We start from the raw sequence: 15,852 nt of genomic DNA, 5'->3' as shown, positions 1-15,852 counted from the left end.
CAACAATAGTTTAGTTATATATTATAGACTTATAGAAAGAGACCTTCTAAAAACATTAAAATGTATTACTGGCACATGAAACCTTAAACTAGAGTGAATAAATAAAGACTCGGCACACCACTTCTGAAAGGTTGCCGACCCCTGATGTAGATTGTCTTTGTGTATTCTGTATTTTCTTACTGTGTGCAATATCAGGAGAGAAAACATGTCTATTGACTTTGTAGTTACATAATTACTTACCAAACTCCATTTTATCGAAGAGTGCTCCAGAGGTCTTGAATTGGCATCTTGGGAGCATACTATTGTGATGAATTGTGGATATGTCTGTACAGTTTATTAATGCTACATGAGATTATAAATGCTATGTGTCTGTTAGGCTGCAAACTCCACTCTGAATGTGCAGCCTTTTGCCTTCTACTTTGTTTACCTCCAAGTTGGGTTGAAAATTCCAAGGCCTGGTGGCAAAAGAACAATAATAGAGGGAGTTGACTCTTATCATTGGAAATCTATTCACTCTAGGCAAAAGACTAGTCCCCAGACTTCAAATTATGGGGGCAGGGGGGAAAGGGGAAGGGTTTTTACCAAATGCAAACGGTTTGAAAACAGTAGTACTTGTGGCACCTTAGAGACTAACACGGCTGTTACTCTGAAATTTGAAAACAGTGTGCAGCGAGGTGCCAAGGTGTGTCTTGGCTGGCTCCTGTGCTGGCATCTTCTGTCCTGCCAACCCCAGCTGTAGCAAGACAGTCTTCTCCCCTTACCCTTATCCCCCCATCCCCGCCATCTGCCCTACTTCCTCCCTTACCCATAACTGTTCCTCCTCCCTTACCTGTGACACCTACCCCAGTTTTCCCCTCATTCTGCCCTGCGTCCCCTACCCCTTCTGCCCCACCTCCTCCCCCATTCATAACTCTTTTGCACCCACCACAGCATCTGTCCTACCCACCATTACCCTCCATCTGCCTTTTGCCCCTGCCTCACCTCTAACCTCCCTCCTGTCCCAACCCAGCATCCCTGCCTGCTGGCCTTCTGCTGCCACCCAACACCTCCTGCCTCCCACTGCATTTAACACCCCTTCTGCCTCCATTAGTCCTGCCCCAATCTCTGTCCCCCGACCCTTTGCCCCACCCATCTCCCAGGGTCTTTATAATGACAGCTCCTGTTGTCTACCCTATTTTCCCATTTTAGATCTCCCAACCTCACCCCTATCCCCAGATCTCCAACACCCCTTTCCTTCCAGCTCCCCTGGTCCCTGACCTCCACTTCCCTCAGTACATTACCCCTTTTCTGTCTCTCTCCCCAGCTTGTTGCTGGAGGAGGAGTGGTGGGATGGGACCTGGCAGACTTGAGCCAATCTCTGCTGAGCAGTTGGCCACGGTGCCAGGCAGTGCTTCTCATTTCCTACTGGGATGAAGGAGCCCAGCCACTGAAAGTAGTAAGGGGCCCAGCTCTCTTCCCCTCCCAAGACGCCCTGTAATTCGAGCACTGCTGGTCCTGCCCAGAACAGATTGAGCATGGGGGAGGTCACCCTGGCAATGAAGTCACCTGACAGGAGACTGTGCTCATGTGAGGAAACTGGCAAAGGGGTCACTTGACACAAAGGGCAGAAGCTTTTAAATGGCAGAAGCTGGCCTGCTCAGGAGTTACTTTCTCCCGTCCACGAGGGAGAGACCACTCACCAAGTAACAACCTGCATGCGGCAGGGGACACCCTGCCTGCCTGCACCCAGATGGTTCCCCTAGGACTCGCAAGAGAAGGGTGAGCTAGTGAGACACATTATGGTTTCAGATGTTTGTTTTCTGTATGATCTATACTCTCTATGCTTTACGTGATTATGTATAAAAGAGCATAAAGATGTTAGACTGTGCCAAGTGTGTTGACTGCTTCACAACTATGGTGTGCCCCAACAGTTAAATTGTAACCAGAGGTTTCACACTTTTGGGGTGGATCTCTGGGAGAGGGTGTGTTTAAGTACTGGAGAATCTGAAGGGTCAGCTCTGCACAGAGGAGCTGCAGGGGCTGGACAGTGAGTTCCAACACTCAAAGAGGGGTGCCAGTTAGAAGCTTTGTGCCCTAAAAGTGTACCTGGGAACAGGGCCGGCTCTAGGCACCAGCAAAACAAGCTGGTGCTTGGGGCGGCACATTTGTAGGGGCGGCATAGCTGGTGCCAGAATGCCGCCCCTAAAAATGTGCCCCGGCCGCCCTAGCTCACCTCCGCTGTTGCTGATTCGCGCGCCGCTGCTCGCCCTCCCTCCCAGGCTCTCAAACCTGGGAGGGAGGGGGAGATCCCAAGCAGCCGCGGCGCGCGAAACAGCTGATTCGTGCGCTGCTGCTCACACTCCCTCCCAGGTTTGAGAGCCTGGGAGGGAGGGGGAGACTCCGAGTGGCCGCGGCACGCACGCTGCTTCTCCCCCTCCCTCCTAGGCTTGAGAGCCTGGGGGGAGGAGGCAGGGCTGGGGATTTGGGGAAGGGGTGGAGCTGAGGCGGGGCTGGGGGTGGGGTAAGGAAAAAAACGGGGGGGGGGTGGCCAAAATTGTTTCTGCTTGGGGCGGCAAAAATCCTAGAGCTGGCCCTGCCTGGGAACCCCGAGATTGGGATAGTGGCTTGACTCCATTCAGGCTACAGGAGCTTGAAACACCCAGAGATCCAGAGCAGCAGAGGTTTGGATTCCCTGCACAGCAGTCTAACGGTCAGTCAGTAGGGAGTGCTCACTAGTGTCTGTGACAACTATATACGCACACCAAGAATCCTTCTTTCCAGCTCCGTACACTGCTACATAGCGGTCAGACACAATCCCAAACACATGTTCAGGCAGCACAAAGACTGCCCCATTCCACACAGGCCTGCAGAATTAACCCCTTGCAAGAGAAGCAGATGTTTCACCTTTTCAAAGGGTGTTATCAGCCCCCTGGCACTCTAGAATTCCAGCAGGCAATCTCAAAGTTCCAGGGAGCAGAGGTTCTACTACACCCTGTGAAAAAGAACAAGGTCTGCTCCCCCCATATGGGACCTGCTTATAGCCAGTGTGGAGTGAGGCATGTCCTTCAAGCACAATGTCTCTGGGAGGACCAGCTAGAGAAACGCCACACTGTCCTCCAATGTGGGGCTGTACTTTAAAGATAAATAGATGTGTTGTATTCCTTAAGATACAGAGGGGGAAAGACCCTTAAGTAATATTCCTTTAAAATATATCAGAAGCATAGAGAGAGAGGGGAAAAAAGGATACCACTTAAATGTGTTCCGACTCAGTAATTTACCAGGGATTATTTTTTCTATTTTCTTCAAAGTAGTCTGTGTGCAGGGTGCATGTTTAACTAATTTGTAAAGTAGCCTCAAAGAAAGAGTTGCAGCTTACTTAGACTCCTTCGTAGGTTTCCCTGGCAACCATTGATTGCAGGAAGAATAGAGACAAAATAATCAATTTGTTTTCATCTGATAATTAGGGGGAAATGATATTACATACAATTACAAAGAATTTTCTAGCCATACAATTACTACGGCAAGTCTTTTCATAGTGTTCAATGCTCTAGCCAACAGAACAAAATTTGTCTAAGTTCCTCTAAGGTCCCTGGTTGCCCCTGGAAATAACTACCTTGTCTTAGCACTTTAAAGCACTGGCAACAAGTAATAAATGTTTATGAAATATTCCTCTATATTAAGATTTCGGATCATCTTGGTTTTAATGTATTAAACTCCTGTATAAATAATATGACACACTGTTATCAAAAGCAGCAGATGCTAAGCTAACAAGCAGATTTCTTTGGTTGGAACAGGGAGAAGCAGAAAACGAGACAAATGCCAGAATACAGTAGTGTATCCTCAAGTTGAAACAGAAGCATGTCCCTGTGAAACGTTTATCACCCAGCCCCATGGAAATTGGTCCGATTGCATTATTGCAGAAGGAAAAACAGAGCTGCAATTAGGAACGAGATTCCAGGGAGAGACCAAAGAATGTGGAGAAGGTGTGCGACTCCGAGCTATTGCCTGTTATGATAAGACTGGCAAACTTGTGGAACCATCCTACTGTAGCAGTTCTGGTAAGGAGCTAAAATAGTGCACAATGAATGTAAACTACCCAGATATTCAGTGCTTACTTACTAGGCTATTCATTCTGTGCTCTTTAGTACATATGTAACTTTTCACTTGCTGGAGGGAAGCAACTCTGTTATAGATCCCATAAATGCTGAACGTGATTCTCCTTTCTTAACATATCAGTGCACTTTTTACAGCTGTTAGTCCAGTGTCCTGTGTTACCATTTTGTACAAGGGTCTGTTGATATTTCCCTTCATAAAATCCTTCTCTACGGGAATTTGTAAGTGAAATTAAATGGAAACACGTTGCAGGGAAAGTTGGGCACATAGTTACAGTGCAGGGATAGATTTCTTTTCCACTTGTTTAAAAACATTATAAAAGCATGTATTAAGCTGGGAGCTACAGAGTTGAGGTTCCTTCTCCCACCCTTATTTTGATGTGGTACAACTATGTGTTTTTATAGTATTGTTATTTAAATTGCTCTTCTCAAATATAGAGCGAGAAATAATCACTCCTCTGAAGGGGTTCACAGTCTAAGACTCTGATCTTACAATGAGCTCTGCGTGGGCAGCCCTTGCACCTGCATTGAGCGCTACTGAAATCACTGATGTTGTGTGGGCACAGGTGCCTGCTCACATAGAATGGTTTGCAGGATGGGCTGGGGCAGGGAAAGGCAGGAGACAGCACAATTTAAATAAAGGAGAGTGTAGAGTGACTCTTGGTGAGGGGCACAAGGAACAGGAAGTATTAAAGGAAGTAATTTAATTTTAAAGAGGAATTTTTGGGGGGGAAAGACAGCATAGCATGAATGAAGGTGTGAAACTGAGAGTGGAGGGAAGAGCAAATGGGGTGGTGATTGAATAAAATGGGGAGCCATTGAATGTGTTTGAGGAAATGAGAGCAGAGAGGTACCTGGGACCACATTGTGGAGGGCCTGCAGGAGGAAGACAAGCAGCTTTAATTTGATGTGGTAAGAGTCAAAAAACTAACAAGGTGATTCAATCCTGGTGTGAATTCCATGTGCAGCTGTCTGTTTATTACTGTTCCAGTTAGCTGCACAGATTCATAACACTGCTTTTCCATGCTTTTGTTTTCCAGCACCATGGTGCTGTACCCACTCCCCATGGTTTTCACATGGGACACATGATGTGCCATGTAACAATTTATTATGCCTCTGTGCTGCACGGGAAGAGGAACATTGTATTTTCACACTCCTTCAAAACCCTTTTCTACAAAAAGGGAGCAGCTGGTGCTTAGGGAGGTGGGTTTTTCTGTGTAGTGACTTGTTCTTTCGAGGAACCCAGGGCTTGTGTGACTACTAATTAAAAGGAGTTTACTGTGTGTGGCTTCCCTGAACCGATTGAATCCGTTCTGAGACATGTTTTTCTTTCAGTTATATTCATCTGGAAATATAATGGCTGTGAGTCTCTCTTGAATGTAGTGGAGAGTGATGGCCACAGAGAACTGTTTGTAGCTTCTTGATCCTTGGCCTCTGGCCTCAGCAGTAATTGGAGCAGCAGGGGGCCTGCTTCAACTTCTGGCACTTACATAAGGTCAATCATGGACATGGCACTAGTGGAGGATCTAGTAGGACTCCATTCCACCATGCCCCCTCCCACATCCTATCTCCAGAATGCCTCTGATCGACCTTCTCCCTCCTTTGACGTTGGGAGTTGGGAGGGCAGCTGGTGCAGGAGGTGATGGAGCTGTTTCCATTAGCTTTGAACAAGTGGGCTTTCAGCTGTGCAAGGATAATTCTCTACCAGCTGTCTCCGGCCAGATCACTCTATGCTGCTTATGTGGTGTCAGAGGCCTTAACAAATGAAGGAATCTGATTCAAAATGGACAATCAAAAAGATCTTGCCATAGTAAGGGACAGTGCAGAGCTGCCACCACAGGGAGACATTTGGCCTCACAAATGCAGTGTGTCCTCTGGAGCTCTTGAGCAGATATGCACTGAGCCCAGCAGTTTGCTCCTCTTCAGATGACTAGTGTCTGTCACCTCTCCGCCCAATTTGGAGTACCCTGTGCTCTCTCATGGGGGAGCAGGGAAGCAGCCTTATTCCTTATACTCCCCAGAGCACACCAGCTGTCCAAATTGGTACACAATTGGGAAAATATAATTTATTTTTCTTGCAATGTATAATGATGGGACAAGAAAGAAATGTGTACTCAAGGTTCTAAGTGGTTTTCAAACATATTACAAATGGAATCATACAAACAAAAATGAAACTCTGTCTCTGCTCCCCCCATAAACCAGAAAATAACCAACGAAACCCAACAATGAGCCCCAAGAAGTACTTTGCCCCAAATGTCCACCCAGATGTACTAGCCCTCAACATATCTCTCCTTCCCTGAAAGGAGAAGAAAATAGCTGGTCTTTGCAGTGTGCATTAAAGGTCGAACTCAGTCATGCTATTTCAGACCAACTTTCCATCATGTTCAAGTTGAACTTTCTCTCGTCTTGAGTTGGATATATGCTATGTATTTCTGTTTAATTACATATTGCAGTGTTCCTGCTACTATTTTTTGATTTTATCATGTATATTAGTAGGGATGTGTGTGTGCGATATATATATATATATATATATATATATATATATATATAAATTAAAAGCATTATATATACACACTATCACTAGCAGCTTACACCAAAATATACAGAACTATATGTATTTGTCAGGGGAAAAGAAACCTTTCAGCCAAAAGACATTCCTAGGGGAAAGGATGTAACTAAGGATTCACCTTTTGTAACTTTGGGGCCATTTTCTGCCATTTGGTTTGTCTGGTTCAATTTGGACGACATGTACTGAAACTCCATATTTAGGTACAAGAATAATCTGTTCTAGTCTAATATCCTCACATGATGTGATCCTTCAAAGCTGTTGTCACCTTCAACTATCAGTCTATCTAATAGCTAAATAGGCTCTAAATTTAGCTCTGAAATCCCAACTGGACCCTCCTTTTCAACCTCTCTCAGATATTTCTGGTTGTTTCTTTGAGTACAAAGTGGCATGCTTAATTACAATTACGTCTGCCATTGAATTTGTGAAATTGGAGCCATATTTGTTAAATAATTTTTCCTCCATTTTAATACAACGTATTACACACAACCTTCAAAATTGTGTTCAAAGTTCATTTTTTTAAATATTTATAAATCATATATATTTTATATATATATTAAATAATATATATATATTAAAAATAAATAATAAATATTTTCCTTCCTTTTTGTTTAAAATCTACCCGTCCATAAAAGAATTTGACACTAATACTCTATTGCCTGGCTGTTACAAGGATAATCAAATGCCATTTGAGCAGAACATAAACATTCAGATGCTCTTCTGTTCTGTATCTTTTCTTTGGCAACAGAATCAAAGGTTCTAACACATCAAAACCCTTTATTTCTAAGTGGGTCAAACTGGCTATCAAAGAAACTTATTTAAAACAAGGTAAGGCACCCTCTGAGATATTAATACACATGAATGCACATTCTACTCATCTACATCTTATAATGCATCTTATGAAAAATATGTGAAGTAGCAGCACGAGCAACATCCTCTGTTAGTGCTACATTCAGGCGCAGTGCTGAGGCTGTTGTTTCTTTTCTCTAAATGTAAATCTTAATATCATGGCTTTCCTTCTTTGTTGATATTATATACTTTTTGCTACATTCCTAAGAATGACCCTCTACATTGGCGGATGTTCACGCCTGTGAAAATGGATGCTGTTTTGCTTGCCTGAAAATTTGTTTTCCTATGCTTGAACATTCACCTACTTTGAGGAGCCCGCCCTTATCAGTAATCTTCATTTCTGCTGTTAGCCATATGCAGTTGTGATGAGCTGTATAAACCCCACTCTGCCACAACCACTAAGTGGTCAAGGGACAGAGTAGCTACCTACCCAGCTGAGGCTAATAGATTGACCAACATCAGTTGGGATAAGAGGCTACAGTCCAGGCAGAAGGGGGTGGCTGCAAGAAAGGTTAAGGACTATCCTGCATCATCAGCAAACTGTGGGAAGCTGCCAAATGAGCAGGACCTTAAGTTCCACGAGGATTGGGGTGAGACTGCTGGGGAAAACCCCACCATCCTAAGTGGATTCCCCTTCTCACATTCTCTGTAAACTAGAGGAAAAAATGGACCTCCTGGAATCTTGCTACCAAGGAGGGATACAACATAGAGGGTTGGGGGATCTGAACCAAAAGGCTAAGAAAACAAGATGTCACTTTCCTTTCCGTTCCCTGCCATTTCCTTTTCCTCCCTGCCCATTTCTTTTATTTGTTGTTCTTTTGTCTTTTTTCCTGTTCTCCCCTTATTTTTGAAGTGCGTGTGTGTGCATGTATATGTATATGTGAATATGTACAAAAAGAAGCAAGCTCTTAATGGGCCAGTGTACTTTCAAGGCTCCTAAGAACAGGCAAAAGGGCTGAGCCCCTTTCCAGCAGTTTTTACATTTTCTGTATTTGTTGGTAATGTGAAATAACTTCTGCTTTACAAGAGACATTTTGGCACAAAAATGAGCTACTCATCCTAGCACAGGTGTATCAAGTTTTGGAATATTCTTGTAGAAGCTTAACATAGTGTGTGATCTAGTACGCTGATTTGTGCATTAAGCTACTGAAATATTCTTTGGTAAGAGTCTCCTTTTGAAACTCACTCAGTCGTATGATCCATAATAGCACTGTTCATTAAGAAATGGCATAGCATTTACATACCTCATTCCACCAAAGTAAAGTGAGACACTTTAAAAAAATGTATTGGTCTCTATTAACACTACTTTCTACGATATATTCAGAATTAAAGGAGAAAGACCCTGCCTTAGAGTGTGTGTTGTCCCCATTAATATGGTATACTAGAATTCAGCTGAAATACCATTTTAGAGTAAGGCATTGTCATGAATTTGTGTACTGTACCTTTAAGGCCCCTGGTGCGGGAGCTCTTCCTAACCCCATTTTTGGGCATGTGTAGCCTGAGAGACTGGGAGAGCATGTGGGTTGCAGCTCAGAAGGTTTCTCCGGTTTCTTTCAGGGCTCATGGTTAGTTTTGGATGTTTGTTTTAAACTGTTGTAATTGTGTCTGCTATACTGAACTGCTTTTTCTACCACTATGTTGTCTGAGTTTCTTCTTCCTTCAAACTGAATCTGCAGGCTGGTGAACTTCAGAACATACTGCGTTCTCTTTAAGGTCACAGACAACATAAAACTGAAACACAAAATCCCCAAGCAAAAAATACGAAGACATTCAATATGTCAGTCCCAGACACCTGGTGTTGTCTACACAAGAAAAATATCTAATTGCCTTGTGTTTTTCAGTATCCATGTAAGTTGTACTGTATGCCCAGTGCCTGTTTTTTATCACCCCCTTCACCCCCGAGCAAAATGGAAGGGACTACTGCCCATCAGAAACCTGTGTAGATGCCTTTAAAACATACCTTTCCTGTATTTAGGGGGAGTCAAACACCTTTGTATTCTTGCTGGTGTGACAAGGTGACCTCTGGTAACTCAATTAGTTAAGAGGACATGGCGGTAAATACCCCCCACCCAGTCCACACGGTAGATGAAATTTTTGGTAGCCAGCTGTGGCAGTTCTGAAAAATGTTTACAAGTTTTCCTATGTTGATGCACCCTTGGTGGCATATGAAAACAGTTTGGGGGTAATTAAAATATGTACTTTGGTTATTCATTCAGTACTGATGATGAGACACAGAGGAATTTAGGCAGTGTATTGATTTAGAGCCATCGATTTTAACTACTAGTAGGGGTTACCTTGTCACAGGAACAAGAATTTGGAGGTATTTGTCTTCCCATAATGCAGGAAATGCTTGTCTCAAAGGTATGTGCTGGCTCAGATGGTTTTTGAATCTGTTGTCAGTGGTTATGATGATATTTCTTAAAGGTAGGCAGTTAAGTTGGTAAAAATATCCCCAAAGTGTTCAAATAAAATTCTCTAGAAACCTGGAGATGACCTACAGGATTGGTATGGAGAGAGAAATGTATTGAAGAGGCTCAGACATGAGAGGGATTCTGAGATATGAGGGTTTTTTCCCCCCTCTGCTGCTTCTGTAACAAAATGAATTTTTTTAACCATAACAAAATAAAAAGATACAGTAAACACCAGCGTGTTTATCTTTGTTAATGAAGTTAAGTAGTAAAACAAAAGACTAATGTATATTATAGGGCTTGTCTGCATGGAGACCTGTGTGCGGCAAGGCAGGGTATGAATGAACAGCACACTAGCCTGCTGTGTGCTAAATGGCCAGGTGAACCCTGCTAAAAGTTCCATAGTGTGCTTTGTCCTACTGCTGTTTGAAATGTTTCTGTAGTATGACAAAACACACTACAAAACATTTACTGCATAGTAGTTGGGTCCACATGGCCAGTTAGTGTGCGTAAAACTAGCGTCCTGTGGATTTACACCCCAGCTTGCTGTGTATTCTGGGTATGTCTACACTGCAATTAGACACCCATGGCTGGCCTATGTCAGCTGACTCAGATGCTTGGGCTAAGGGGCTGTTTAATAGCGGTGTAGAGGTTTGGGTTTGGGCTGCAGCCTGAGCTCTGGGACCCTACCACCTTGTGAGGGCCTAGAGCCTGGGCAGTTAAACAGCCCCTTAGACTGAGCCCGAGTCAGCTGGCACAGGCCTGTTGCAGGTTTTTAATAGCAGTGTAGGCATATCCTAAGTCTCCGTGTAGACAAACCCTGAGGCTGAAGTCCCATGCCGACTCATAGTCACACCAGGTTTGCAATCTGATTGCTGCATCTGAACATGAAGGTAGATAAACAGAAGTTTATATTCCCCACTGGGGAGATCAGACCCTTAGCTCTGTGTTTGTTCTCTGTGGAACACCAGATTGATCCTTTTTAACATAGGCAAATAAATTTAGTCAAAGTTAGCCCACTATTATGTGTGTTTGAGCAAGCAATTCAGGAATTGGAATCTGCCAGGTTTTATCCTTTTTCAAATTGAAAACTTGTAAAATGAGATTAATTCTGACCCATGTGTCCAGAATTCTCCTACCAGGAAATAGTGAAAAAGCTTTCAGATTGGAAGAGAACTAAATTTTCAGAAATAAGTGTTTGGTTTAAAATCTGTGCCTTATGTAAGAGGGGCAATGATCTAGATAACATATTTGACAATAATTTATTGCAAAGCTGACATCTTTTATAAGCTAATGATATCTTGCTGATATTAGCACACACAGCTGGAACATTCCCTTTCATTTAGGAAACTTTTCTAGCTCTACTAACAACTTTGTCTTGTATTATTCGTTCAAAAACAAAGGGCCATATCCTAGTCTGTTTACAGCCCCTTTTTGTCAGTCAATAATTCCTCCAAGCCCTTTATTCTATTGAACTGTTTGTAATATTTGCCCAGAGAATATTCTATGGCTCCACAGCCAATCAACCTAAAAACTATTTTTCAAAATGCCTTTACTGAGATAATTAAAAAAAGCCAAACACATTTACTTTCTACAACTGAAAATTTTCTGCTTTTCCAGTCATTCCAATGAGGAGCCAAGTGTTCGGAAGAGTTTAAACAAACTGGATGGGGGAGTTGAAACAAACATCTAACTTTGTGCTATCATGTCCTCCCTTGATTAGATCTGCTGGGTATTAATCTAATTTCTTAAATTGACTTTCTGTTGCCAAATTTGCAACAATTCACATCATTTTTACTGATATGCAGAATAGTGGCCATGTACAAAATCCTGCATTGGTAATTTCCCCATTGACTATGAGGATATAACAAAATATACATCCACTCTTCCCTTTCCATAAAATTGAAATCATAGAATTATTGTCTGGGTTGAGTTCTCTGAATGAGAGAGACTTGCCTGTATCTTGGGGTCATAACCTGGCAGCTGAAATTAGCTGGGGTATTTGTTGACAATGCCTAACTTAGTACATTTTGAAGATGGCAGCAAGATATTCTTAGTGGAGAGTCCTGAAATCCGGAATGTGCTTCCCCTGCTTATGCCAACAGAACCTGAATCTCTTGACCTTCCGTGATTTTCTGGTGGGGGGCATTTTTTTATTGCCATTTGGTGCTAGAGTGCTTTCAGGGAGAGGCCCTCAACTCTGGAACATCCCATCAGCCCAAATCTATTGATCTTTAGACTATGCTGCAAGGCACATCTATTTATGCAGCTACAGCGGAATTGGACTTTTGAGTCAAACAATATTCAATAGGAGGGAGGGGAGTTTGCTGTTTTCTGGATGATCCAATTTTGTTTTTGTGATTTATTGTGGGAGTGTGTAGAGACTTGAATAGGGTCCCGTTGTTATTATATATATTTAGTAATAATAATAACAACAAAAAGAACAGGAGTACTTGTGGCACCTTAGAGACTAACAAATTTATTAGAGCATAAGCTTTCGTGGACTACAGCCCACTTCTTCGGATGCATACACATCCACAAGTACTCCTGTTCTTTTTGCGGATACAGACTAACACGGCTGCTACTCTGAAAAACAATAATAACTGTTCTCTCAGATTGGTTTTATAATGTTTTTGGTACCGTTGTAAATGGTCCTAGAGCATTTCTGATACACATTTTATAAATGGAACGAGTTCAAATATATTGAAGTTTGCTTTGTGTTGCTTTCCTGTTCCTCTCAGAAAGAACATACTTCATAAAGGAAAGGCTAGTACCTTAGGTTTGAGGTGTGTGCAGGCAGAGTAGATGATTTTCCTGAGTTACAGAACACTGAGCAAAATAGATTGAGGAACACTGCTGAGCCCCTCCCCTAACTGGCCCCGATAGTTGAATGTTTTGGTTTGCATTATGGACAATTAGTTATAAATTGTGAGTGCTGGACTGCTGTAACTTCACCTCGTTTTTATCTTCTACGGGTAGGGGAAAGGGATTGGTGAACAAAGAAAGTATGTTTTCCTCTGAAGACTACTTAAAGCCTCTGGGCTGGATTGTGACCCTACAACCCAACCTGAGTAAGGGGCAGATCGGGAATCAGACTGTAACTCATGGCCATAATCTGGTTCCCTCTTTCCCAGAGTGAGAGGTCACATGTGCCAGCCTATTCCTTGCCCAGATCGCTTTTCCCTTGGCACCCGCTTCGGTGTGTGGACCATTTCTATGTACTCCCTGACCACCTGGATGGGAGGGCAGGCTCTGGTGATGGAGTAGCCAGTGCCTTCGTGCAAAAGGATTTCATACAAGCCCCCATCCCATTCCTTTATGCGATTGCACAACAGTGCTCACAGTTGAGCCTTTAGTATGATGATATAACAGGTGCTTGAACATAGACAATAAATGCACTGAAAGAATGGTTACTATGATGGCATATAAAAGTACCTTTCTAAGGTGTACCAAACAGGGCTCCAGTCCTGCAATGCTGCCATACATGGGCCTCCCCTTGAACTCATGGGGTATGTCTACACTGTGCTATGTCCACAGCTGGCCCAAGTCAGCTGACTTGGCTTGCGGAGCTGAGGCTGCGGGGCTAAAAATTGCATTGTAGATGTTCAGGCTTGGACTGGAGCCTGGGCTCTGAAATCCCATGAAGGGGGTGGGTCCCAGAGCCCGGGCTCCAGCCCAAGCCTGAACATCTACACAGCCTGAGCCCTGCGAGTCTGAGTCAATTGACCTGGGCTCAGAGACTTGGTGCCAAGGATTTTTTATTGATGTGTACACCTACCCATGGAAGTTTCATACATGGTGGACTTGCAATATTAGGACCTATTTATTTGCACCATTGATCATGGCCTAAAAGATTCTTAAGGAACAGGTGTTCAGTGGGGATCCTGACTAATCTGAATTTCATACACATACAGGTGTTTGTGTACACACCGATGCAAATTTGGCCTTAAGTATGGATAAGCATCATTAACCATGTCCTCAAAAGTTACATTCAGAGAGAAGTGTCAAGTTTTATAATTTCTGTATCATTTTGTTCTTGGAGAGTGTCAGGGTTTCAGGTCATTGTGTGATATACAGTACCATACTGTTCTGTTTGGGCTGTGTTACCTGGCCAACACAGCAAGAGTTCAGAATTCCTAGACCTCAGGTTGAAATGTATGTTTGTTTCTCTTATTTTAAAATATACTTTTGACTTAATAAATACAGAGGTCAGTATCAAAGGAGAAAATTCATTGTAGAACCTACTAATATTAACATTTCAGCCAAATAGTGGATGTCAGCTTGATTTTTTTTTTTAAGGAAGAAAAAACATAATGCAAAATCAGCACCAAGAAAACTGCTGCTTCAGGGCTTATGAAGGCTCTAAAATTGAAGAATAAAAGCAACTTTGGGATAAATTTCAATAATTATGATGAGTTAAGCTTAATGTATTTTTTTTAATTTATTCTCTGGTCTATTTAGAATCTATAATCAGTGTGCTACAGATAATGAAGGAATACACCTTTTTTGTTCAGAAAAGAAAGCCAGAGTAAATTAGTCAATGTGATTCAATATTTGAGCCGAGTGAAATATTTATTGTAAAAGGTTTGGTGTGTTATTTATTTATTTATTTATTTATTTACAAAGTTTGAATATTCTATTATCTCTTAAATCTCCAAAATAGCAAAATAATGATGCATCTGACACCTTAAATCATTACATGCTGCAAAAGGGAGGGGCAGGAGGGATAGCTCAGTGGTTTGAGCAGTGGCCTGTCTGGGGATTGGTCCTGCTTTGAGCAGGGGGTTGGATTAGATGACCTTATGAGGTTCCTTCCAATTCTATGAACATTCATTCAATTGTAATATCTCATCCATAACAGAGTCCTTTGAGTTAACTTACATTGTTATCAATTTAAAGACACTAAGCCCAATTCTGTTTGTTCTATTGGTTTAGCATTATAAAATACACTGGTACAACAGTAACAAGTTTGGATCTCATTTTCCCCTAGTCACTAGTTCTCATCAAGGATAACAGCCTACTCTTACTGTCAGCTCATGGAGCTAATTTCTTAGCTTTAGTGGTGGAAGTCTGTGATTGATGAAGAGGGCCCTGAGCAGAAACCTGTGATGAGGATTGTTACACATCCCGAATGGATTCAATGGAGTTGAACTGGTCTAATGAAACAGATGGCCCTCTGATGTGTTGTTGCATGTTTCATCAGGACTTGTTAATAAAATTATTGCTGTTAGATTTGTGGAACCATATAGATTTATTTCATTAGTATTAATTCATATATGTTCACATTCCGTTACCAACTAATGTAAATATTAATCACATGAGTAAAACTAATAGATCTTTGTTTTTTTTTTTCTAAATTCAGTCTATATAATTAGAAACAGTTCCTCCATTTGGATTCCCCTGAACTGCTTGTTTATTTAAGCTGAGCTATTTTGTTCCTCATAGTTCAAAGGAAATTAATGGTGGTGTTATCAGTGGCCCTTGAAGCGATATACAGAATTGTACCTATAGTCTGTAATCAAATCACCCCTTCTCTTTGTTAAACCAAATAGATTGATCCTCTTTTGTCTGTCACTATTAATCTTCTCTAAAAGGCCCTCCAATTTATCAACATTCTTCTTGAATTGTGACACCAGAACTGGACACAGTATTCCAGCAGGGGTCACATTAGTGCAAAATACAGAAGTAAAATAACCTCTCCACTCCTACTCACACAGGGAGCTCATGTTCAGCTGATTATCCACCATGATCCCCAAATCTTTTTCAGAGTCACTGCTTCCCACGAAAGGGTCCCCCATCCTGTAAGTATGTCCTACATTCTTTGTTCCTAGATGGATATATTTTCATTAAGCCATATTAAAAGGCATATTGTTTACTTGCACCCAGTTTACCAAGTGATCCAGTTCACTCTGTGTTAGTGACCTGTCTACTTAGTTAT

The 15,852-nt window shown here is 42.2% G+C and overlaps 1 protein-coding gene across 1 annotated transcript in view; it reads left to right on the top strand.

Annotated features, from left to right (window-relative positions):
- The window catches only part of THSD7B (thrombospondin type 1 domain containing 7B), a 509,128-nt gene that overhangs the window by 374,003 nt on the left and 119,273 nt on the right, over positions 1-15,852 (top strand). The window contains exon 14 of the mRNA XM_054043281.1: positions 3,774-4,037. Coding sequence (XP_053899256.1) covers positions 3,774-4,037 — 264 coding nt within the window. The remainder of the gene's footprint in view (positions 1-3,773; positions 4,038-15,852) is intronic.

Source organism: Malaclemys terrapin, chromosome 11 (assembly GCF_027887155.1).
Source record: "Malaclemys terrapin pileata isolate rMalTer1 chromosome 11, rMalTer1.hap1, whole genome shotgun sequence".
Lineage (NCBI taxonomy): Eukaryota > Metazoa > Chordata > Testudines > Emydidae > Malaclemys > Malaclemys terrapin.
This window is presented reverse-complemented; position numbering and strand designations above follow the sequence as displayed.